Source organism: Acinonyx jubatus, chromosome E1 (assembly GCF_027475565.1).
Source record: "Acinonyx jubatus isolate Ajub_Pintada_27869175 chromosome E1, VMU_Ajub_asm_v1.0, whole genome shotgun sequence".
Classification (NCBI taxonomy): Eukaryota; Metazoa; Chordata; class Mammalia; order Carnivora; family Felidae; genus Acinonyx; species Acinonyx jubatus.
In genome coordinates, this window is record NC_069397.1 from 302,024 (window position 1) to 328,905 (window position 26,882).

The 26,882-nt window shown below is 48.7% G+C and overlaps 1 protein-coding gene across 3 annotated transcripts in view; it reads right to left on the minus strand.

The window, feature by feature from the left end:
* The window catches only part of UBE2G1 (ubiquitin conjugating enzyme E2 G1), a 108,559-nt gene that overhangs the window by 6,331 nt on the left and 75,346 nt on the right, over positions 1 to 26,882 (minus strand). Inside the window, exons 3-6 of one of the 3 annotated variants that reach the window (XM_053212443.1) lie at positions 17,176 to 17,273; positions 11,434 to 11,612; positions 6,832 to 6,954; positions 6,431 to 6,490 (exon numbers count right to left, since the gene is read on the minus strand). In XM_053212443.1, the coding sequence (XP_053068418.1) occupies positions 6,868 to 6,954; positions 11,434 to 11,612; positions 17,176 to 17,273 (364 nt within the window). In that variant the 3' untranslated portion in view covers positions 6,431 to 6,490; positions 6,832 to 6,867. Of the gene's footprint in view, positions 1 to 6,430; positions 6,491 to 6,831; positions 6,955 to 11,433; positions 11,613 to 17,175; positions 17,274 to 26,882 lie in introns of those variants that run through there. The other 2 variants (XM_027047482.2, XM_027047481.2) reach the window with 2 other exon arrangements.

Below are 26,882 nucleotides of genomic sequence, written 5' to 3' on the forward strand. Positions count from 1 at the left end.
GGAGGAGGACAGCGATAAAGAGGCAGGCAGGCAGGCAAGCAGCAGGCTGAGGAGGGACGGCGACAGAGCCGTGGCACGCACGGGCGAGGAAGAAGACCCTACCAGAGGTATGACCAACGGTGTCCAACGACACAGAGATCAAGATGCAAAACTATACTAAGCCTGTGGATGTGGCTGTGTCATCGGTTTAGTTTACTGTGGGGAGGACAGAAGATGAGCCAAACGTGCCTGGAAACAGACGGTTAGGGGGAAAGGCATAGGCTTCTGCTTCCCAGCCCCCTCTTCCTTCCCAAAGTGAAGTACCACTGAGAATGTTACGACTTTTAACGTATTTCTTCAAGTCTCTGCTTTAAAAAAGCTCTCCCTCTGCCGCACAGCTGTGAACGGACAGTGTCTGTGCTAACTCACGGGAGCAGCGCCACACTCGATGTTTCTGCAAATTGCTTTTCCTACTCAAGACCATCTCTGAGATTTCACCATGTGTCTATAGTGCACAGTTAGTTGCTGGATAACGTTCCAGTGTATCAACCCTAACTGATCAATCCTTGCTGACGGGCCTTTTAAAAATCACCCACAGCGCTGTGCCTTACCTTCAGGTCTCCTTGTACACACGTCCCAGACTTTCTCCAACCCAACTAGATACTACCAACTTGTTCCCCAGTGCTGACACAACTTCACTCGTGCCGGCATTCAAGTACACCGTGTCCCCAAACCCTTACCAACACTTGCGTCTCTCAGACAGTTTGATTTTTGACAACCTGATTGATGAAACGTCATCTCCCTGTAGCTCTGTATTTCTGATTACAACTTCAGGTATGTTCCACATGCATGACAACTAGCTTGCTTCCCGCTCGTGTTTATTATTTATGCAAATCCTTTTCCTTGGTGCTGTTTTTCTTGCGGATTTGCACAAGCTGGTGTAGGTGCTAGATCAAATCCTGAAGATCAGAATATAGAGCGATCTCTTTCCAGCCCACAGTTTTGTCTTATCATAATATTTAAGTTTTCAGTTTTGACAGTCAGATTTACTGATTTTTCCTTCTCCAGGTGTGTTTTTTGTGCCTAATAAACACTTCTCTACCTTGTTATTCTGCTTTATCTTGTTCTGTAGTGGTTTTGTTTCTCATACTTCTATCTTCTGTTTTCGGACTTACTGGAGATGGCCTGGTCTCCCCCCACCACAGTTAACAAAGGTTGCTACAGACCGCCTGCAACAACGAGAGTGCCCTGGAGCAGTGTGCCACAGTGCAACAGTGTACAGGAGCCCCTGTAGTAGATCGGGCCACCATACCGCAACCCAAGAGATCCCAGAACGGCTCACCATGGCAGAAGCCTTCATTTTCAGAAGCCCTGGGTGAGATGTGGGGGCTGGTCCTTCAATGACCTGAATGTGGTCCGCTTGGGGTGATCACTTACGCCAGATGCGGTCTCAGTAAGCAGTGGGGAGACAGAATGCATCATTCACAGAGCCGCACAGATGCCTACCGGTGAGAAAGGACTCTGGACCCACACACGCACGCCTGCGGCCACGCGAAGGCAGCCGGGCTCCTGCATCGTGCTGGGTTGTGCAACGCCCAGAGTCGTGCGTCAGGACCCCTAGGAGATGGGTTCGGAGGCAGGGATTTATTTGTACGAGGTTTACGGAGAAGTGCTTCCAAACACAAGAGTGAAAGAAACGGGATTAAGCAGAAGCAGAAACGAACGAACAGGGCAGCACGCGGGTGGAACGAAGGCCTTAGTCAATCTCGCACCGGAACAGCCTCTTGGAGAACTCCCAAACCGAAAGAAGAGAGCCAGTGTTCCGAGCCCTCACCCCAACCTGTCACTGGACGCGGGTAACCCCAGGAAAGGGACTAACTAACTTGAGCAATTCACCTCTTTTGGTGGAGGGCAACCACCCACGCTCTACACCCAGCGCACCTGCCCCTACCCTCACCCGTTCCCTCCCACGAAGCCACCACCACAGCGCGAGCAGACCCACGGAGAGGTCCCCGTGGCAGAGAACCTGAGGGAGGGCTCCATCCGACGGCCAGTGAGGAACAGAACCCTGCAGCAACCACCTGAGTGAACCTGGAGGCAGGTCCACCCGCCACGGGTGAGGTTCCGGGCAAGCGCGGTGCCACACCAGCACCTTGCCTGCAGTACCGTGAGGGACCCGGGGCCAGAAGGCCCAGCTAAGTCACACTCAGATCCCCGCGCTCTAGAAGCTAGGAGATGGCGAATGTTGTTTGAAGCCACAAAATTTGAGACGATTTGTAACAGCACCAGAGAACTACAACAATCCCACCAGCCCTAGCACGGAACACAAGGACTGGCTCTTCCCGTCTGGTGGCGCAGAACGCGGCCACGCTGCTTCTCGGGCTGGAGGACTCGCTTCTCCCCGCTGCCTCTCTCCCTCCCGTCACGCACCTGAACCCGGCAGACAGGGAAGGCCACTGAGGTCTTCACAGAGGACAAGGCATAACCACCAAGGAGAAGCGACATAAAGAGACAAGTACGGGGGCGCCTGGGTGGCTCAGTCGGTTAAGCGTCCGACTTCGGCTCAGGTCACGATCTCACGGTCCGTGAGTTCGAGCCCCGCATCGGGCTCTGGGCTGATGGCTCAGAGCCTGGAGCCTGCTTCCGATTCTGTGCCTCCCTCTCTCTCTGCCCCTCCCCCGTTCATGCTCTGTCTCTCTCTGTCTCAAAAATAAATAAAACTTAAAAAAAAATAAAAATAAAAATAAATTAAAAAAAAAGAGAGAGACAAGTACTCCATGGTTCCAGTAACAAGAGGGCATCACGGCAGTCAAACTCCTAGACACACACAGCAGAACAGTGGCCGCCAGGGCCAGGGCTGGGGGGACCAGAGAGTTGTCCTCCAGGGAGCGCGGACCTCCAGTGACTTCCAGTGACGCAGGATGAAGAAGCCCTAGAGGGCCCGCCGTACAACAGTGCGCATACAAGGAACACTGAAACATATGTAAAAACTGCTAACAGGGCAAAGTTACATGGGTTTCACCATCATTTTTTAAAAAGTGAAATAAAGTCTGGGTCAAGTTCTTGGACAGTAATATTTCCGTTTTTAGAAAATACAAGTCATGGATTTGGATGTGACTTTTAAAAATCCAATTTTCAAATGATGTCACTATCAGCGTAATCCAGGTGGAGGACTGGGTTCCGGTCCCGACCACCATGTACCGTAGGCGACAAGAGGAGCCAGAGAACACTCATCGGTGACGCACTGCCAGGCTTCGTGGGGGTGGGGGTGGGGGTGGGGATGGGCCTTGTCGCCAGAAGCAGCAAAGTGAACAGGAGACACGTTCCAGACCCCGGACGTGGAGACCGGCTCACTCCCGGCTGGCCCTCAGGCACCTGCTGCGTGACGGGGAAGAAGGCCTCAGAGAGCGGACACCCAGGGACAAAAAGGGAGACGGCACCCGGGACCAGGCACTTGAGTGCTGGGTGGGCAGGTCTGCCTGAAGGACACGTACATCAGTGTCTCCCAAACAGCGTCTCTGCCCACAGCCAGCCAGCCCAAGGGTCCTTCCGACGAGCTCCAAAGTGACAACAAAACACAAATCCCTTTATTCCATTCTTATCAATGAAAGACACACACCTCAAGGGTTACAGCTTTTTTACACAAAAGCCTGGCTTAAACGGTAAGGTAAGAAGTCAGGGATCATAACTACAATTCCTCATTCATAAAAGCAGTGTAGTAATTTTATTAAAACTCTGGTTTATCGGGGCACCTGAGAGGCTCAGACGGTTCAGAGTCTGACTCTTGACTTCAGCTCCAGACGTTATCTCACAGTTTGTGGGATCGAGCCCCTTGTCGGGCTCCCCCCTGACAGCATAGACCCTGCTTATTCTCTCTCTCTCTCCCTCTCTCTACCCCCTCCCCACTCACGTGCTCGCCCTACCAAGGGCTGCAGCTGCCCTGGCCTCTGCAACAGTGCAAAGCCATTACCACCTGCATGGAATGCACCTGGAGGACCCGTGACATTTAACAAGGGTGTTTTGTCACCGACATGTGAACAGTGCTGACCTGTGTTGGTCAAGATTTCCAATTATTGCTTCCTTCCTCTTTAACTCTAAGCTCTGAGTTTAGTGTCATCATTCACAGGAGTTCACACTATTTTCCAACTAACCTATTCTTTACAATGAGGCATTTTGATTCAACGTATTTTCTGCCTCCATGTTCTTGATAAATGAACTTTAGTCTTGGTACGTATACTTTAAACACATGTGTACGTTACAATCCACTATAAATTAACTCTAATCCCACCAGCGAAGAATAAGTAATCCTGTTAGAAAATTTGTGACACATCATTACTATTTACTTAACTAATTGGCAATATACTACCAAGGTAAATATAATAAAACCCTCGGTCATTTCTTGCATTTACGGAGAACTGTTTACGAGATGAAATCGTGTGTGTGCTTGGGCTTCAGTGCCTGCAATTTTTTGTCGTTGTCCAACTCTTCTGTGCCTGAGAAACAGTGCGGGTAAGCGGCCCCTAAAGACACGATCACACCCACAGAAGCACCAGTCAATGAGCGGAGCCGAAGACAGACACGGTGGGGACACAAGCACATGCATAAAGCGCAAGCAGGAGAGATGCCCGATCCCGGTAGACTGAGACAGCAGGCCCTGAGCGAGAACTTGATTTAAGGCGCTGGAAATCAAAGGCCAAACAGGAGAAAAGCAGGACCCCTGAGTAGACAGGAGAGAAGGTCAGGTATAATGGTAACGAAATTAGGACGGGATTATTAACAAAACATAAGCAACACAGAACGAACAAACTGGAGGAAAACAGGAATAACTTGAAGACTGCAAGTGCACTGCTGTTCCTGGTGGTAACGGAAAGAAGTAAGGCTGATTGTCAGCATTTCAGGTTATTACAAGGAGATCCGAAAGACAGAGGAGTCTTTTCAAAAGCCAGGGATTATCAAACATGGAACCAGAACCAGTGGTGGGTCCAGTCCGCTTCACTTCTGATTTGTACCTTTGCGTTTGACGCGTTTCATTGTGAAAATAATAAATAGAAATTAAGACAATGTGATGCTCGTTCAGGGATAAGACAAGCCAGCCAATAAAACACAAAAAGGTCGGACACATAGAACACATACCTGGAAGTGTCACCTCCTAGCACGACTGCCCCAGGGCGTCAGTGGTGAAAGGGCTGGCCAACAACGGATACAGCCAGCGGATTTGCCCTGGGTTGGTGGGGGCGGGGGTGGGGGGCGAGCAGAGCTGAACTCCAGCCTCCCACCACACACCAAGCACTTTCAGGGGATTGAACACGCGTGTCAAAGGCAAAACTATGAAAGCTTTTACAGGGCAAGATACAATGGGAGCTGTCTGACTGATGGCAGAGGAGAAACTAGACCCCAAAGAGGAAAATCCGACGGGAATACAGGAGAGGTCGAATCCAACTGCATTAAGAGCGTCTGCTCATCCACAGACACCAGGAACACAGTGCACTTTGCACGAATCGAGAACCTAACGGAACAACAGCCCAGAGACAGGAGTTTCCTCTGTGGCACCGGCCACGCGTACCAGAGCAAGGGCTCGCGCCGCACCCTTCCAGACGGAACACTTCACAGAGGTCCGGAAGATCAAACGCTGGGGGGGGGGGGGGGGGGTACGGAGTGAATGGAACCCTTGCCCTTGCCAAAAGAGTATGAACAGGTGCAGCATTTGGGGTCAATGCGGCATTCTCTAGCCAATGATGGGCACACACCCACCAGTCAGCAAGCGCACTCCCACGCACCCGCCCCAGAGAGGCTCTCAGCACGGACGTGCACCGCGCTCCCTGTGACGGCCAACACAAAGTGAAGCCAACAAACGAGAACCCTCTCCCCAAAGGACGACACAACTGCAAGGAGCACACAGAGCAGACAGGTCCGTTACCGAGCGAGCCCCACACAACAGACGAAAACCAGACGAGTCTAACTACACCCGACACACACAAATGTCAAGAATATAATGCGGAGCAAGAAAAGCCACAAAAGAACGTGCATGTTGTAATCCCACGTACACAGAGCAACGTCATACAGTGCGTTGCCCAGGGTAACACAAACGTGATGAAATTACAAAGAAAAGCAACGGTACGTGTGAACTGGAGGACAGGAGAGAAGGCTGGGGCAGAAGAGGGGTACGGGGAGCCTAAGAGGTTCTGACACAATCCTCTTTCGTCAAGTAGGTGGAGTGTTCCAGGTCATTCTTCACACGCCACATTTCATAAGCAACTTTACCACCCCAACATTTAATTAAAAAAGAAACCGCTTAACGGGAAGGTCACGCGTCTGGTCAACTGTCTACATGTGGCCTCTTCTATCGTGGACCCTTACTGGATGTAAGGTAAGCCTGTGGACAGACAGCACACAATAAAAGGAAATTTTTCCGACTGGCCCTAGCAGTAACGAACAGGGAGATTCAGACTGATTAAGACAAAGAAGGTAGATGTTTAATGGTCTTGGCAGTTTCTTACAAAATACGCTCTCTCTGTAAAAAAAAAAAAAAAATTAAGACATGAACACTTCAGTCATCCTTTAAGATACACAAACCTCAGGGCCCAGCAGTGGTCAGGATGGAAGAAAGGACCCGCAGCACATACGCACCACCAGTGGAAAGAAAGAAAGAGCTGACACAGAGCATCTAGAAAACAGCGGGGCCTGCTGAAGCAAAGCCCAAGCGGGCTACACGGTCTCTGACCACAGGACTCCCCACTGAACACGAAGCTAATGACAATGGGCGACTCAAATTCCCAAACCACACAATTTCCAACAGCGTATGTGCCATTTGTAACAAAGCAACAGGGGAGTAGGATTTTACGATGAACTTACCCTGAAGTAAGTGAAGTCACAGCTGTTGAATAAATGTCACTCAAAAGCAGTCTCTTGGCTTTTTCTTACACAGCGGGCAACTTTCCTTTTGAATTCTCCATTTCTGTCTTCCCTCCATTCTTTCTATAGACACAAAGTAGCATTTAGTGACTTAACGCCAGCAAGTTCTTCTTATCTCAAATGCGAGTTTTCATCTTGAATGCAACACTTTGGCAACGTGTACACCTTTAAGATGTTAAAAAGCTGATAAGGCAGAAGAATCGTCAGAAACCACTCGCGCCAGGCACTCCCTCCATCGGAATCCGCCAGTCACCTCACAGGCAGGTCTCCTGGAGGAAGGAGACATCCGGGGAGGACAGGACCGGTTTGTCCACTGGGACAGGCAGCTGCGACCTACAGGCAAGCTACTCGGGCGCGGGAAGCACTGGGAAGGCTGCCTGCCACCCCCGGAAGGTTCTGGGAAGGCTGCCTGCCGCCCCTGGAAGGTTCCGCCCCAGGTAGAGGAGCGGGGCGCTGCACGCTGGGGGGGGGGGGGGGGGGGGGGGCGGCGGGGGAGGGGGGTGACAATGAGACACAAGTGGCACCAGCAGGGTCTCACGTGAAAATTGAGCTGCTTTTATCTAGCATGTAAATAGCAGAAAATTCTCACCAAAATGCCCAGCCTTTAGTCACCGCAAAGACGAGAAATCTTCAACCCTTGCCCTCCTCACAGAGGAGAGTTAAAATTTCTGCCCTCCTCAGGAAGCCAGTTATTAGAATAACTTAGGTGACAAACCACACACAGACGTGTAGAGACCTGGATGTGTCTGAAGTTCTTGTGGATAAAATGTCACAAAACCTGTAAACGCTTCGGCATCAAGTTTTAAGTAAAAGATAGAAAAGAGCAATTCCAGGCAAGAGGAAGTTCAGGCTCAAGGAACAAGAATCTCCTCCAAAGAGCAGGGAGCTGAGAGAACGGAGGCTGGGGGTAGGGGGCCTGGGTGAGGAGGTCCCAGGTGGAAAGGCCTGGAGACACTACGGTGACACACAACTGCATGAGGGTGGCTTCCCGCCAGAGGACGGACTGGTGCGTGACGGGCCCCAAGCCACTGCGGAAGCTACCCCAGCCACGCTGAGGACGAGCACACAGGTCACCTGTGTCCTCTCTGCATTCTACTCACGGAGAGCCTGTGCATCCACCAGAGCAAGGGGGCACAGTGCCCATGCCTCTCCTCTCCTGACACCCTCCTGAAACGATCAGACTGGAATCTGTGTGAGGCACAGACTCTCCACGTCAAAGAAATGGCAAGAGAGTCATCCACGTGGGTGGGAACTTTTTCTGGAAGACCAGAAGTACATGGCAGAGTAAGAAACGTGCCGCAGAGAGAAAGCACAGCCCCGAGAAGTCTCCCTGCAACCAGACAGAGAGAGGAGGGGAAGGGCCGAATGAACAGAGGGCACAGGTTAGACACGTCCGGCCTGAGAAGAGTTGGTAAGACGCAGGATGAAAACAGAGATGTGGCATCTTCCTCCCACTATACCCAAAATGCTAATACTCTCCTGAAATACGGCCAACTGCAATACCTACACTTTACGTGCTAGAATCAGGGCCCCTCGCGTGGGTACCAGGACTGAAAGTAACGGCCTCTTCACGTTCGAGGTTGGGGTCAGGCCGGTGCCCGCAGACCCCCACGCTGCCGCTCCCACCAGAGCCCGGGCTCCCAGATGCAGGAGAAACACAAGAGAAAACATGGGCCTCCGAGAAAGAGACTTCAGAATTTAACTTTACACACACTTCTAATTAGAACTCGCCCAAGACCGAACAACGATTAGTTCATTAAACAGCGACACCGCCACAGTGAGGAAGGAGGCGGCAGAAGTCGCCATCCACAGGCACCCGGACGAAACAAGGACCGACGTAGGCGGCAGCCGCGAGCCCAAACAGGGAAGGAGTGTACTTTGTGGCTCGGCGGCACTCAAATGAAGAATTAATTAAAAAACGGAAGGAGTGCGATACACAGGGAAGTTCTCAACGTGGTGAAAATGGGAAACTTCCCAGAACTGACATCCTACAAGCGCAAATCGACCACGGGAGCCCCTCTGCCACAGGCGACCGCGTCCGTCGTGGCGCAGATGGCCCCCCTTCTGTCGTGACATCACAGGGTCAAGAGGAGAAGCCTCCGACCGCGTCACACCCCTCCCATCCTCACGAGGAGGGCAGGTACGGGCCACTGAGACACGGGAGAGTCCACAGTCACATGACTTTTTATAACTGCCCTACTTTATCATCAGCAACCACTGTAGGTCTCTCACTGAGCCTAATTCACAAATCAAACTTTATCGTGTGTGTATGCATATAGGACAAAAAATAATGTATATAAGGGTTCAGTACTTATCCCTGGTTTCAGGCATCCGCCGGGGGTCTTGGAACGCACCTCTCACCGACAAGGGGCACAACTGTGCAGAAACAGAAAATCTTACACAACAAGGTGATATTTTAAGCACCAAGAGTCAGAAAAAAACCTAAAGGAACAGGGAGAAAAAGAAAGGAAAGGTCACCCGCAAGCGGTGAAGAGTCAGCCTCGCATCAACTCCCTCGTCAGCAACGGTGAATGATAAAAGACAAATCCTGTACACGTCTGAACTTGTCCCCCAGAACTCCACAAACTGTCACTTACGAATAAGGCCCAGACGAAAACACTCGCAGGCAGGTAAGGACCAGATGTTAATTCTCACAAAGCCTTTCTGAAACATGAGTCTCAGATGAAGCACCACGGGAAGGAGTCAAGCAAGAAAAAAGGAACAGGATGCAGAAACAGATGATCCTGCCCAGAAGAGCAGGCAGGCTGCGTGCAGCGGTCTGAGCCCACCCCTAATCCAGGAGCCAAAGGTGGAGGGTCCAGGAGAGGGGTCTCCAAGAAAAGTGTGGTTTTCCTGGAACAGGTACCATCAAGTGAGAGGTCAGAGAAGCAAACTAACAAAAAACATGAAAATGGCAAAGCAAATACGAAAGTTTGCCTGAACATGTGGACGAGAAAGTTCTGGTTTAGATACAAGACGACCAACTGCTTAAATCATAAAAAGAAGCCGTGGGTTTCAAGACGTTAACGGGACAGATGGCACACGACCTGTGGGGCTCAGATCAGAGGTCACACTGGCGTATGGAGCCCTGGGGGGAAGGCCTGCTTCCACCCTGACAGTCACACTGGCTTCGAGGCGATGACTCTCCTTCCTCAGTAGGTCCCCCAGTTTCAGGACGCAGCTGCTTTGAAGGGTTACTAACGTTTGCATATTCATACTTTCAGGTATTTGCTCTTAATTATCAATTTTATCTTTATGAAGATTAAAATAAAATTTATCAGTTCTCGTTTTATTCAAAAGAGTTACAGCTGAGCATGAATCAAACAATTCCCTCTCAAAATGATTCCACGGGATTTTTTAAAAACACAGCTCTCCCTTCTCCCTCACCATCTCCTGCACCGCTCAGACTAAAACTTGGCTACAGAAAAGGCTGAGACGGGGGTACACGAGTGGCTCAGTCAGTTAGCATCAGACTCTTGATTTTGGCTCAGGTCACGATCTCACGGTTTGTGAGTTTGAGCCCCGTGTCGCACTCTGCACTGAATGTGGAACCTGCTTGGGATTCTCTCTGCCCCTCCCCTGCTCACACTGTCTCTTCAAATATAAACTTAAAAAAAAAAAAAAAAAAAGGCCAGGACAGTTTTCTGCCAGTTTTTACTTCAATTTGGTTACTAAATTCAAAAAGTCAAAGCCATACATTTGAAAGGGCTTATGGACGTGGTGTCTCCCTGCATATGCTACTACCTTGCCCAAGTTTTTCTATAGGTTTGAAGTAACCCAAGAAAAAAGGTGAATTTAATCTCCTGGCTTCAATACATACTAACAACAGTTCCAAGAACAAAAATTAGAACGAAAGGCTTTCCCAAGGACAGCAGAAGGCTGAGGAACTAGACTATTCTAGGAGACTAATAAAAACATGAACACAAATTAAAATGTGGTCTCCCAGATTTAAAAAAAAAAAAAAGAAAAAAGAGCAGGTATAAAGAACCATGTTAGGAACCGTGCGTATGAGCTGCGTACGCATCCAACAGTCCTTATCGATGAAGACACCTGTGCTGTGCTTGCGAGAAAGCACCCTGAATTCTCAGGGGACGCCACTGAAGGGCCTACGCGTGGAGAGTTAGGGCATCTGTAAAGTGTCCCAAACAGTTCAGGAAAAAAAATGCTGTAAAATCTCCACAACTGGTGAATCCAGGCGAAGAGTGTTTACTTAACTAATGCAACTTTTGTAGATCTGAAAAATTTTAAAATAAAAGCCCAGGAATAATAACATAGACTTTAGTAGGGACTTGATATTAAATTTTCTTAAGTATGACAGTAATATTATAGCCAAGTAAGACAGTATCCTTATTCTTAAGAGATGCAGGTTCAAGTACGTAAGAGGTAAAACTTAGCTGTATCTGTAACTTAGTTTTGTACAGATTCAGGAGAAAAATAAATGTACGTGAACAGAGTGTAGAGACACACACACACACACACGCAGGCGGCGGTTGTGATCGAGTTTAATGAACAGGGAGGGAGGTGTGTGCGTGACCACCTTACCGCAGCATCCACGTTAGCAGGGGAGTCTCCGTTCGGGTCTGCCAGCATGGAAATGACACTAATCATGATGGTTTCCACAGTGTGAATAGGGAGCCAGCGTTCCTCTGGCTTTTCGTACCCGTATTTGTCCTCGCCGGGCTCATGAAGAATGGAGATGCATACATCACCATTTTTATCAACTGCAAAATTAGACAGTAAGAATCCTGTTTAAGGTATTTAAAACAACGTGGTTACACATAAAGACCGATTATAGGAGTGACCCGGACCCCCACAGTCCGCTATAAACGCTGAACACATACAGACGATTTCCAAAATGGAACCCGCTAACTTGTTAGGAAGACCACAGATTTTTACCAAATAGGATCCATTTGACAAAACAACAGAAACAGAAGCAAAACGTCAAGATACCTGGCACATAGGTGGTGTCCAGCATTTATATGCAGTAAATACCATCAATCTGTTCTTTTTTTGTATAAAGTATACGATTGAAATACCAGAACCGAGTCTGTATAATTTCCTAGTTTCCCCACTAACTTCCTGATTGAAATTGGTGACAGTCAAACATCCAGAGACATTCCTACGAACCTCATAGTATACTTTTTAAATCACATAAAGGCAAAATCCTCGGATTCGCAAAAGAACATGTCCTATCACCAGTGAAAATTCATCGATATAAAATGACAGTCATGATGCCATCTTTTCTATGAAACTGAGATTTAAAATGCAAGTCACAGAGTAATTCCCGACCAACACAAAGGTGAAGTTCTAACCCACCAGCTCACTCAGATCACACAAACACTCATTAGTAAACCTACCAAAATCATCACTCATGTTTTACAGAGTAATTTTCTCCACTGAAAAATAAAATAAAATAAATAAAATAAAATAAAATAAAATAAAATAAAATAAAAGTATACTTACTGGGAAAATGCTGGAAATCACAGAAAAATATAAGAATTCTTGGCATAACAAGTTTTTCAACCAAATTTCCAAATCCCGTAAGTAACCAACGGCAACATGTAGATCTCTTTCATTCCTAACTTCCTGCCTAAAGTCTAAGAAACGTGTGATGGGTATGATTTTAAAGCTTACTTTCCACCTCCTACCTTGGGAAGCACTTCCCATGTTGTTACAAACTCGGGGCCCTCACACTGCCACACTCGGACAAACGTGTCTGGAATGCAGCCGTGACCATGGGTGCGTGCCGGGCCAGGCCGGGGCTTTCACACCTTGTCTGGGGGCTTTTCTACAGTCAGGGCTCCCCAAATAAGAATTTTTTTCCAAGTCACTGTCTTCGAACACAGAGTATTAAATGCCTCTATAAAACTCTATCAGTGACAATCAATTTAATCATCTTCCTTCTTTTGAAGATTACCGTTACGATCTAGCACCTTTACATTTTTAAACTTGGGTCACTTCATTTTAACAATAGTCTAATTTTTTTTTTCTTAATGAAAAGATTTTAGGCTTCACACCTATTACCAAATTACATTTTAAAATGAGAAATACAGGAGAAATATAGCTCGGTTTTTCTAGATGATCCTGGGGGTGAAGTTTTTCCACGTGCAGAAAATACACGTCTCCTCCAGTGCAATGACCCCTCTGACCCTTTACCCACCTAGTTTCTTCGGCCAAACTGCTTCATTCTCCCCACGCCAAGCTGTGCCGCTACTCTGCCCTCTTCCTTCAAGACCCAATGACGACCTTACCTCGTCGCTCTCACTGGCAGAGGCCTCGTTTACAAGCCCCAGCCCCTCGAAACTTTTTGTCCATTTGGAGTTTTGGTCCGCCTTTTTCTAAATCAACTCTCCACACAAAGCCACTACTTGAGCCCCAGCCACAAGCACCCTCCCAGCCACCCCGTCCCTTAAAGCCGTGCGTCTGGAATGAGCAAACCTGCTTGACCCTAGCCCTCCCCACCTCCCTCCCCCTCCCTCCCCCTCCCTCCTTTCCTCCCTCTCCCCGCCTCCCTTTCTCTCCCTCTCCCTCTCTCTCTCTGTCTCATCCCCTCACCGGAGAGGCAGGCTTCTGCCCCTTATCAGGATGCCATGGCTGCTCACCAGGTGACCAGAACGACATTCTCCTGGATGCTTTCAAAGTCACCCATGCTGGGCCACGACTACGGACACGTTCTCCCCACTTCACCCTCCGTGACACACTTTTTGCCACAGGCTCGTGAACTGTTCTCTCCCCCTCCAGCCTCCCTTAGCCTGACTTCTGATGCCATCCCACTCTCCAGCACGTGCCACCTTTTTCCATGGGGACATTAACCCATTCTTTACACCGCAATGTCACCCCTCACCTTTGTCCCCACGCTTTACTGATTTGTAACTGACGGATAACTCCATGCAAGACAAGGTAATGTCACGGCGTTACTATCATCTCAATGCCGATAACTTCCAAGGCCCTACACTCCCTGCTGAGCTTTGGATGGGCCACTTTCACCCGACCCTCTAGGTGGGTACGGCAAGTAGATCTCAAGAAAAACCAACCCAACGGGATGCATCTAAGCCACATGAAGCTAATTTTTACCTCAGAATAACGCTTAGAACAGCGTTATGGAGCTAGAATTCACACAGCTGAGGTGCACAACCTAACAGCCTCCAGCATGTTTACAAAGTTGTACGACCATCACCCCAGAAAGAAACCGCACGCTCACCAGCAATCACTCCTCATTCCCTCCCATCCTTCCCCCGAGCCCGCTGCAACCCCTACCCTAGCCGTCTCTCTCTCTCTCTCTAGATGAGAGACAGTCCGGCGTAAATGGAATCATGCACTCTGTGGCCTTCTGTGACGGGCTTCGTTCACTCAGTGTTTCTAAGGTTCCTCCGTGTTGCAGCACGAGCCGGTGCGTCATCCCACAACGTGGACATGTTACATACTGCTTTTGTCCTCGTCGACCGATAGACATTGGGCTGCTTCCACTTTCTGCCCTTCATGAACAATGCTGCCATGAACAGTCAAGCCTCAGTGTCTCGTGGACATACTCCCACCGTTCTTGGTTCTAGATCCAGGAAGGAATCCCACGGCCACAAACGAGGTGACCACGTTGAACCTTCTGGGGAACACCAGACTAGTCTGTTTTCCAAAGCGGCTGCCCTTCGCGTTCTCGCCAGGAGTACACGAGGCTTGAAATTCTCGCTGTCCTCACTGACACTGGCTTCTCATCTGCCTTTCTGATTCCAGCCATCCCAGCAGCTGTAAAGTACCTCTGTGTGGTTTTGATCCTGTGGTTATTCTGTATGTGGCCCATCGATTCCGAACGCTGACCTCACAATCACCACCCACCCACAACTCCATTTTCCCTCCTCGAACCACTGTCACTTCAAGCTTTCACGGTCTCTCGCGGGAAGCACTGATAAAATCATCTGCACGTCTCCCGAAGATCAGTCTGGCTCCCCTCCCAACCCTTCCTCCACGGACGCTATCCTTCCCTCTGGATCACGCAGTCATGATGAACCCACCAAACAGCTTTAAAGCACCATAATTTAAGGAGAACCCAAAGTCTAAAGAAAAAAGGTTAAGCCAGGCATGCACACACTCAAAATCCTGTTAAGAATCACATTCTCTAGGGGCACCTGGGTGGCTCAGTCGCTTGAGCGTCCGACTTCGGCTCAGGTCACAATCTCACGGTTGGTGGGTTCAGGCCCCGCATCGGGCTCTGGGCTGACAGCTCAGAGCCTGGAGCCTACTTCAGATTCTGTGTCTCCCTCTCTCTCTGACCCTCCCCCGTTCGCACTCTGTCTCTGTCTCTTGAAAATAAAGGTTAAAAAAAAAAAATTTTTTTTTTTAAATCACATTCTCTAGTGCAGGCTTCTCGGGGGGGCTCAGCTGCTTAAGTGTCCGATTCTTGGTTTTGGCTCAGGTCATGTTCTCGTGGGTCATGAGTTGAAGCCCCGTATCAGGCTCTGCGCTGAAAGCAGATTCTCAATCTCTCTCTCTCTCTCTCTCTCTCTCTCTCTGCCCCTACCCACCTTGTGCTCGCTCGTGCTCTCTCTCAAAAAAAAAAAAAAATAAACATTAAAAAAAACAAAAAATAAAAAAAAAGAAGAAGAAAAAAAAAGCACCACATCTCTAGGAAGCACCCCCTGACCCCTCTACCTGCAACAACACGGTCCTCTCCGTGTCTCCCTTCCCGCAGGAGGGCCCGCACTCACTCACCACCTCCAGCTCCAGTGCCAGCCTGGCCCCACCTGGTTCCACAGGGCTCCTCGCACCTCCCCAGCCGCTCTCTGGCACCTTCCTGGCACCTTCTGTCCCCACACCTGCCATCCCCGCCCACATCCTCAGGTGCCCTCCTTCACAAAGTCCCTCCTCTCTCCAGTCATGTTTCAATCTCGCTAACTCCTCCCCCTTGTGGCCCCAAAATGAAGTCTCTTCCATCTGAAACATGCGCATCAACGGCTGCCCTCTTAGACCACTGGACCGTGGCTCTCCTCCGGCTCACAAGACCCGCGTGTTGCCTGTGTGTGCTCTCACGGGGAAACCGAGGCTCAGAGAGGTTTCACCTGCGACCACACAGCTAATCCGTGGTGGAGCCGACACTCGGAGCTTGGCTGCGTCTTCTCTGGAAACAGGTGCAAGGAGACTGCCCGTTACACCAAATAATCCAAGTGAAGGAAAGAGACACTGGCAGACCCAGACGCCAGGAAGGAAGCAGCGAGGCATCAACACAACAGGGGGCGGACGCTGTCGCTTCGCGCATCCACACGCCAGGCGGGGCCCCCTCTGGCACATTCCACCACCGACGTGGTGACGCGTCCCCGTGCTCACCGCCTCCTCAGACGTGATGAAATACAGCGGCCCCCTCGGTTCCTGCAAGTTCTCCGTCGGCCACCCCGAGTCTCTCCCAAGAGAGACTCCCGCCCGTTTCTCAAGCCACTGGGTGTTGAGTCCACACTCCAGACCCCTGGAGTAATGCCTTCGTTTATTCATTCATTTCTGCTCACGGACTTTTGCTTAGACTAACCTAGGAGTTTCTCTTCCTGGTGACGCAAAGTCCCAGGAGAAGCAGATGGGCACAGTCGTCAGAAATGAAAACCCGACAACTTAGAGAAGACACACCCGCCAGCTCCGTCACCAAAACGAGGCCAACTTCAGGGGAGGCGGTGTACAAACATTCTTTACCCAGCCCAACCTCTGGCTTGCAAAGTGGATTTTAAATGGTGACACATCTTTGGGTAAAAAAGCCAATGTCACCACATTTCAGGCACTGCAGGACTGGATGTTTTCCGAAGGTGAAAACACAGAGCACCACATCTCCTCTGACCCCACCAGTCACCTTACGAGGCAGGTAGGACACTCCCTTTTCAACAGCTAAAGAATAAAGGTAAAAGTTAAGAGCTGCCCACGGTCTAAGAGTGAAGAAGAGAAATAGAAATTTAAAATCCAGGTTTAATTACCCCTCTCTGGAACAGACAATGAGTCACCCGATACCATGGAAGTGATCTGCTCAACTGTGAGGGCTCTACTCATGCTGAATATCACCCAGTAACCATGCCTCTGGTTCGGAACATCGGGAGTCTCGAAAAGAGCTGAAAACTAAGCAAATAAATAGATGTCCATTCCCCCTGCTGTCCTAAAGGTACTAATACAAGGCCATGTGCATAATAAACACAGTGAGCTTAGTACAAAAATCCCAAAGTGATTTCCTTGAGAACTGTCTCTCTCTTTTTGACCTTGAAAACCTCAGAGGCAGGCCGTCATATTTGCAAATGTAAAAGTAAAGCTAGATGAACTTACCATTTGGGTGCCAGATTTCTGTAATGAATTTCATTTTAGGAGGCCGGAGGGGGTAATCTTTTGGGAAAGTGAGATGAGCCTTAAAAACACCACCTTCACTGGAAGAAAAACAAAAACAAGTGCTTGCCTATAAGTTCCCGTTTATCGGTAGACAAGTATTACAACAAACATAAAACAAGGGTGCCAGTGCTAACACTGTAAATGAAGGGAGTTCGTAATCTGGGTCTCAAGCCGATAATTTACTTACTCCAATACTCAGTTCAATAGGCCATCACGCCCACCCTCCTACTGAACTCTCAGAAGGCAAGGAAAATGAAAGAAACGGTTGGTGCGCAGCAGGCATCCCGATCAGGTCCCGTTATTGCGGTGCTAACAACCCTAACCCACCACCGCCCGCTGTGCGTAAGTCCACGTCCAGAAGGGTTCGCTCTGCCTGGGGGGTCTCCAACGATCACTCTCGTCCGCGGCAGCCAGCCCTCCCGCCGTTCTTCAAGCCCCGCCAGCCCCCTCCCCTCTCAGAGCTCACACACATTAACTGGGTTGTTCCCTGTGTGGAAAGACGCGCCGACTTTCCACTCCTTTACTCATCTTGTCGTTTCACGAGTATTTCTTCGCCCTTCACACATCAAACACAAACAGCTGGAACAGGGTATAAAGTCTCCCAAGGAGTCTGTATTCTGTGGCTTTTCCAAAACAGCGCTGCGCAGGACAGCTTTCTGCACACTGGCTTGGTCCACGGTCACACTGTCCACAACACCTGACATACGGCCAGTTCAACTGAGGAACTGAATTTTTAATTTTATTCAATTTTATTCAATTTGAGTAGCACACGTGGCCAGTGACTGCGGTATTAGTACGGTCCTAGGTCAACGCCATTTACTTAAAAACTGTTTCTGAAGAACCATCAAAACAGGACAACGAGCTGTATGTTCACAACAAAAACCAAGGAGATCAAGTCAGCCTGATGGGGCACACGACTAAGTTCCTCCCCGTGTCATTGGTAGCGGCCATTCCCTCTGTTTGAAACACCCTTCTCCCCTTGTCATCACTTAGAGCTCGGCTTCAACGTTCCCTCCTGACAAAGGCCTTACTTTGACTATCAGACCTCAACCACCCGTGTCCCTCTGGCACACTGGCCTCGTCGCACTTATTCCAACGGCTACCGGCACATCTGACTCTTTTACTGCTCAGTGCACACTCCAGCAGAGCAGGGTCACGTGACTATGCCTGTTTGAGATCAGTGAGAAATGGAATTGTCAGCTCCGTACACGGGACTGAACAAATACACACTGATCACCTATTTGCGTGAGGCACCGTTCTACGTAAAATAATAAAACAGGGAGGAAGACGTTAGAGATCATTGTTTTCTTCCCAGCACTTACCATTTGGTGGCAGAAGAAAATATCAAGCAAAATATCTGTCCTAACTACTGGAATATGAGCAATCGAAAACTAAATTTTTAAAAAAACCAAGTATCTACTATAAGCCCATTTGTCTTAGGAAGAAAAACACGGGGACATGTTTATATACAAATAGAAAACTGTATGAGAACACAACACCAATACATAGCAGTGGTCAACTCTGGAACACGGGATCTTTTACTCACTGCTTTGTACACGTCAATACAGACAATTTTTAACCACAAGCACGTATTAATCTGTATTGCCTTTTCTGATCATAAAAGATTTGGGGAAGGGCTTAACAACAGAGAGGCAGATCATTAACACCAAATACTAAAGACCCAGGGAAGGCCAATGGGCTCCCAGCAGAGAGAGCAACCGTGGTAACACAACTGTAGTAAAAGCCAACAGGAGGCCGCGAAGGATGAACGAGAGAGGGGTGGTGAGGTACAAGCGTGACGAGCAGGACGACTTGAAAAGCCCAACAGTTAAAGAACGGGGTAACTAGATGGGGAGAGAGCACAAATGAAAGGCTTTAAAAGGAGGGAACGAAACTAATTTGTCTGCAAGGAGACGGGAAGGTGCTGGCAGAAAGACCAGGGACACTAGAGAAACAGTAACTGAGTGACCGGAAGAAAGAAGAAAATAAGGGAAAGGGGGCTTAATCAAGAAAAAGAACATCGCTTCCCTGGCACTGGAAGAAAACCGGACTGAACGTAGTACAGACAGCCAGGGTACGAAGGAAGAAAAAGGACACCTTTTATGTCTGCTGCGTGACCTCCATCTGCGACACTCCCAGAAGGACTCCTCGAAGGGGGAAAGCTGCAGACCTGGGCAAACAGCAGGCTGGCACGGCTGCTGGCATGGACCCGCCACCCTGACGGGCGCGGCAGCCACCTCCTCGCCCGTGCTACCCCACCTGCCAGCGCCAGCACCGGCCGTGGCACCTGGCAGCTGGATGCACTCCTTTTCAAACTGGGGCTGCAAAATCAACCGAGTGAGTTGCTAACCAGTTCTCTTTTATGACAAATCAAAATCGAACAGAAAACACAGGCACTTATCACAAACAGTCTGTTTCACTTAAGTCATCTACATGCATGTTGCTACTCACTAAAACGTATGCACAGGAGTATACATCAGGTCACGACGTAAAATATTTCCGGTTATGGGCTGTGGCGGGGGGGGGGGGGGGGGGGGCAGTTTGAAAGCTGCAAACACAGAAAACAGCCAAGAATCTACGTAAAAGGACATCAGAAGAGCTGCCCCAAAGCCCTGCACTTTGTTCCACCGACAAGGCTGCTCCTCAATGTTAAGGTAGCTTCCCTGTGTCCCTCAAGTCTGACTGACTGGATCCACTTTATGTCAGCTCACTGGAATCCCGATCATGAGAAACTGTCTTAAATTAGTTTCATCCTTAAAATGTCAGGTTTTATTGACAGAATTATCCCCAAAGGTTCAAAGCACACAATCTTCACTGCCTACAGATCACTCCCCATTCTGAACCAATAACCCCATGTTACACCTTAACACGGTTTAGGTTTCCTCCTAGAGCTGGACTCCTTAACATCTTTCACCTATAGAATCCTACCCGTTTTTTTAAAACCCGAGTTGTGTGGCCCCAGCTTGTGGGTGCAAACCTCCCATTTGAAAAGGCTGAGAACCTTTTCTCAGCCTAGATGAAGCTTCTTCCATTAGCCCCACTTACTGTTTTGTACTACGTTATAAAAATCTTACCAAGACCGGATCCCATCATTCTGTCAGATCCTTTCATTCTTTCATTCTGCCATATTGACTTTATATAAAGGATACACTTAAGCTGTTGTCTTAAATTTTGCTCAACACTGTTCTTATAAAAACACTCCTGGGGAAAAGAGGTTAGAGTGGGAGAGAGCCAAAGCATAGGAGACTGTTAAAAACTGAGAACAAACTGAGGGTTGATGCGGGGTGGGAGGGAGGGGAGGGTGGGTGATGGGTATTGAGGAGGGCACCTTTTGGGATGAGCACTGGGTGTTGTATGGAAACCAATTTGACAATAAATTTCATATACTGAATAAAATAAATAAATAAGTAAATAAATAAATAAATAAATAAATACATACACACACACACACACACACACACACACACACACACACACACACTCCTGGGGCGTCTGGGTGGCTCAGTCGGTTAGGAGTCTGACTTCGGCTCAGGTCATGATCCCACGGTTCGCAGGTTCGAGCCCTGCATCAGGCTCTGGGCTGACAGCTCAGAGCCTGGAGCCTGCTTTGGATTCTTTGTCTCCCTCTCTCTCTGTTCCTCCCCTGCTCGCTTGCTCACTCTCTCTCTCTCTCTCTCTCTCTCTCTCTCTCTCTCAAAAATCAATAAAGATTAAAAAAACAACACTCCTGTTGTTACCGGTTTCTGGTTCATTTTATCTGCCACATTCAACAATTTATCACACTCATAAGGTATTTGACTGCTTCCAATTGTTTTGCTATTACAAGCAATAGAACACTGAACGTTCCAAATGCTTCCTGGGCATCAGGTTTTTACCCTAAAAATGAAACTGCTAAGACAAAGTCTGCATCATTGTTCAAAGTTGCATGGCCAATGAAAGAGGCCGAGGTGGGGAGGTAAACAAAGGCCCCCGAGCCCCTGTTCTTGAGCACTGAACAGTCAGTGATGTGGCCTTGCACTGATCATGCAGCACAAGGTTCCCTCATCACAGGACACATGGCTCATGCTTCACTGTAAAATGGTACTAACCAGAGTCCGTCAGGTCCTACATCCACAATGACAAAACATACGTGATCTTAATAGCCTACAAAGTTTCCACCCCATTGCCGGTGGGGAGGAATAAAATAAAGCATGCTCTTTGAACAGACTAGCCGTGGCTGATGAAAGACAAAGAGAGTAAGAGGTAAGAGGTTACACTCGCCACTCACTAACACAAACGTATACAATTTAAAGTTATATGGTGATACCCGAGTCTCCCAACGTCCTTCACAAATCTGCCACCACCTTTCCCTGAAATCTCTCATTCCGTGGACATGGCTGGCCGTCCACACGCCTGATAACCGGCAGGCTGAAAAGAGCAGGTACAGCACGCCAGCTCGGTGTCCTTCACACCGAGACAATCTGTCCTTAACACCACCAGGAAGACTCATTAATGGACAGAGCAGTAACAGAGCGATAAATATAGCGGCTAAATTAATCCTCGTGGCAACTCTCAGTCTTACAGAATCTTGAGTGCCCTCGTTACTCTGAAGGGTGCAGCGCCCTCTAGTGACTAAGGGAAGGCTAATGATGCCGCACAAAAGAACACGAGAGCGTCTAAAAAAATGTCAGACGTCTTTAATTCTTCCCATCGTTACATAAATGATGTATCCAGTGGTGAATGCGTCAGGTAGGTTTAGGCACCATCTAAGCCCACATTAACTTACTTCCAACCCTACATCCCCACTGTCAGCCTCAGTCCCTCCCCATGGGCAGTGATGTACACTGGAGGTCTGGCACCCACACACGAGAGATGCCCCCTCCGGCAACCCCGAGATGGCGTCTACCCTCTTCAGCTGCTGGACACCTCTAAGTTCCTTCCTGCTAAACCAACACACAACATGAAATACTCGATTCTCGGTACCTGGTACCATTTTAGGATGCTGACTTCTGAACACACTTTCCTCTCCTTACCCCTTCCCGGCTAATCTGCTCAGCCCTCCTCACTCTACCGCCTGGGCAAAGGCCGTGCGTCTCCCTACTGCCACCCGGCTCAACCCCAACTCCCAGCCCAGCTCTTCCACATACAAAGAAGCTTTTAGAGTAACACTGTGAAAAACAAATTTCTGTTGCAGAAATAAAACACAAGTAAAGTGAAGGAAAATAAAATCTGCAATCCCAAAGTCATGATACTCAGGGCTTATACTTTAGGATGTGCATCAAATTCCTGACTGGTAACTCCTGGCATAAAATCCCTCAATGGTTAGGCTTTGTCGTCAGGACAGAAGACAAACCCAAACTCTTTAGCAGTGCTTATAAACTTCACCTAGCACTCAACCCCGTCTATCCACCCTCTTCTTGAGGTCCCACACGCTCAGTTTGACTACTGCTGCCACACTCCAGGGCCCACCCCTGGTTTTCTAGGCCCAATTACATTCTGTTCCTCCTACGAAATTATTCATCTGTGGCTCCCCTTCCATTTACCCCACCTCTCACTGCCTTTGCCAGAATATCCGCCCAGTTAATTCTTAATTTTTTTAAATGTTTATTTATGTTTGAGAGAGAGACAGAGTGTGAACAGGGGAGGGGCAGACAGAGAGGGGGACACAGAGTCCGAAGCAGGCTCCAGGCTCCGAGCTGTCGGCACAGAGCCCAACACGGGGCTCAAACCCACGAACTGAGCCAAAGTCTGATGCTCAATCGACTGAGCCACCCAGGAGCCTCTCCATCCAGTTAATTCTTACCCTATCTGCTAACACTTCGAAATCCCTTCCAGCCCAGAGTAACTCCTCTAAACCCACTGCGGCAAAATCTCCCCCATCTTACCAGCTCCTGGGAAGAAATGAGCAAGTGGCTTAATTCTGACCGATAAGACAAGAGCCAGTCTGCAGGAGAGCTTCCAGGGAAAAAAAGTGTCTACACTGCATATAAAATACCTGAAACTAAGAAGAAACTACCCTCGGGGGCGCCTGGAGGGCTCAGTCGGTTGAGCTTCCGACTTCGCTGAGGTCATGATCTCATGATTCGTGAGTTCAGTTCATGCCCCGCGTCTGGCTCTGTGCTGACAGCTCGGAGCCTGGAGCCTGGAGCCTGGAGCCTGCCCGGGATTCTGTGTCTCCCTCTCTCTCTCTCTCTCTGCCCCTCCCCTGCTCGTGCTCTGTCTCTCTCAAAAATAAATAAACGTTAAAAAAAACTTTTTTAAGAAAGAAAGAAAGAAAGAGAGAGAGAGAGAGAGAGAGAGAGAGAAGAGAGAAAGAAGAAGAGAAGAGAAGAGAAGAGAAGAGAAGAGAAGAGAAGAGAAGAGAAGAGAAAGAAAAGAAGAAAGAAAGAAAGAGAAGAGAAAGAAAAGAAAAGAAAAGAAAAGAAAAGAAAAGAAAAGAAACGAAACGAAACTACCCCCTCTTTGTCCTTTGGGTAATATTCTGGGGGCCCCTTGTGGTTCAGTTGGTTGAGTGCCTGACTCCTGAGTTCAGCTCAGGTCATGATCTCATGGTTCATGAGACTGAGCCCTCTGTCAGGCTCCACACTGACAACGCACAGCCTCTGCCTCTCTCAAAATAAACAAACTTAAAACAAACAAACAAACAAACAAAAAAAAGGTGCACGTGGCACTGAAGTCAGACTACAGCCCAACTGTCTCATCTAGAAGCCCACACTCCAGAGGAGCGGCCACCACTGTTTAAATGTGTACTGAAGGCCAGGAACGAGTTTTTAATTGATGGAAAAAAAGGGACTATTAATTAGTGCGGGGACTATTAACAAATGGTTCCCCTTAGCAAAGCTGAAGGCATACAATGTATATATGGACCCGCCAAGAGCCTTTAGAGAAAAGGCCAGAGCTCTGTGGGGTCCTCAGAGATGAAGCTGGGGCCTGGGTGCTAATTACTCCTGTACACAGACAGCAATTTGGAAGAAATACTCTATCGCCAGAGTACAAGATTCTGTCATTGGAATGTCACTGTGTCTCCCCAGTAAACCTTCATGCAACGTATTTAGTTTGAAAATCTGCACTTCATCGGGCTTGTATGTATGGTTTTATTTGCTTTCAAATAATATTAAGGATGTAATGGGGGACGCCTCAAAGATGTTTTTCAAGGGTTACTATTACCAACCCGAACTTTCCCTGTGGAGTGACCGAACTGAGTTCCTACGGTGTGCAGTGATCACCAATACCAACATGGCCCTGACAAATACATCAGTAAAATGTCTGACTGGAAACAACTGTGACAAAACAATCACTTTTCCAGACAACACTACAGCCTACAGCTTACCCTGTATGTACTGTTCCAGCTCTGGTAACAATTAGCCCTGATTTTCTTCTCCACCAGGTGTTTTAGGGGGCGGAGGAGTCCCCATCTTTGAACACCTAAAATGAAATCCCCGCCTGCTTAGCGCCATGGAGGACCACAGCTGAATAAGGAAGCACAGTCCCCAAGAAACTCGGACACGGACCCATGGCTCTGTTCCTCAGGTGTATGGCTCTGAGATACAAAAGGTCACAGTATTTTGTCCCAATACCCCCACTTCTAAAAACAGTACGGAACCTGTACTAGCCACTGACATCAGATAGTCACAATCCATCTTATAAAGCATTAAATACTCACTTTCGAATGTCTCCTCTCTGTCAAGAGAGCTTTCCTACTATTCTCCCTTTCTGATCCTACACCCTCATGAACTTTTGCCCGCCCCTCATTCCGTGTCCACCCCTTCATTCTTTGCAGCAAGACAACGAACCCCGGGTACTCTGATAAGAAATCCTGCAACATTTCTTTGGGGGCTCATCCGGGGTACCGACGTATTCTAACTGTAAGTAAAGGGCGGTTGGCACCCCCTTTCTTTCCAACCTAAATAAAGTTCTCAAACCAAACAACAGGCACCCGTCCGCCAGTTGAGGGCGAACACAGTGACTGTCATTCTCAAGTCTCAGCTGACAAGCTCCTTGGGTCTCCCCCCCCCAGCTGATCCCCCAATGCAGTCGGGAACACTGGTGTGGTGGAGCCCCAGTTTCCTTTTGAGAAAACCCTCTGGATGCATGGGACTCAAGGGAGACCAAACAGCAAACGATGGGTCCTGACCCAGGCTATTGTCTGGTGGATGCCTGAAGGCCGTCGGCGAAACCGGATCCCTCACCGCCCCGCTTGGGTAGCTGGTAGAATTCTCTATGGCCAGCCTCTTCCTTTGGGAAATGAGTGGAAAAGCCCAGGACTGATCCCTCGCATATCCTCCTAGGAGTGATCCGGGAGACTTCCAAAGTGTCCTCCCTCACAGGTTTCCCAACTGCAGTGGACGGTGGCCCTCTACTTGCTTCCAATTCCGACACTCCGGCCACGGCTCACTGCCCAGGTCTCATTTTTTACCTTTCATTTTCAAACATCTCTTGTGGAGCGGAGAGCAGGACTTGCTTCAACGCCTTCTGGGCTCACCACCCTCCTCCTGCCCCTGATGCCCACGGTGGTGATGGGAGAGAAGACTCCCACAAGGCTCCCACAAGATGCGGATGCGAATAAGAACCAACTGGCTCTGCTTAGTCTACTCAGGACAGGGACTTGAAGGAATATTCCCTAGCAGCTGCCCAAACTCCTCTTGTTTCAGGGAACGTCCCTGTCCTCTCCAGCCCGACATGGACTCCCCATTCCCACAGTGGTGGAAAAAAAATGTGCATCTGCTCACCTGTCCAAGCGGACAGGCTTTCGGACCAGGTGTCCTCTCGTTGTCTGTCCTCTGGGCTTTTATCTGCCTCCAGGCTTCCCGGCTGAATCTCACCTCTTCAGCCCTCCCCTCCCTCCCCCTGTTTCTGCACCTCCTTGGGTGCAGCCTACCAACTGTCTCCTATACCATCCTCGGTGTCCCAGGCGCCACCAGCTCCTCCTCTCAACCCTCCTGTCAAGGAGCAAAGAGCACCCACTTGGACTGCCCACTTCAGATCTCCCCACTGGTGCCCCAGATAAAAACTGACAACGGAGAACAAATTGATTGACTTTTAGGTGAATGCAGGTGAAACTCATTCGAGTTTCGACATTTAGGCTATTTTAAGTTTGTTGGTTTGAGACAGACCTGTTTATCAGTATTAAATATAAAACTTTTTATTCTATCTAGGTTTCCTGGAGGTCAAATAGGTTCATGTTATCTCCATTCCACTTTGTTAACAAAAAGATGACTAAAATGATGGTAAATTCTGCCTCAAAGTTTTCATGGGTAATTGTTAAGATGCCTTCCAGTCTTTGGTACCCTGAAACTTTATAAAGTTTTGCTTGCATGATAAATGGGATTCAATTCGTTGGACGTCCAGGTCTTTTCCAAACAGACTGGAGTGCTAAAGCATTGATTACTTAACATAGGTTTGAGCTTCTGACTTCTCATCGCTAAGGCTGATGAGAAAAACTAAGGCCATCTGGGTCTGTTGGTAGACATGCTTTGTGCTTAAGTGGCTCACGAATTTGCCATCCAAAGAATTCTGGTGTGACAGTTCACAATTGGTTACCAAGTTCTCACTGGAGACTATGGTTTCTAAGAGTTAAAATTCTGCTAAATGTAGTTAAGGCTGATGGGAATAAGGAAAGCAACTCAGTACGTAGAAAAGTAGGAGACGTGTGAGAAAGATAAGGAAAG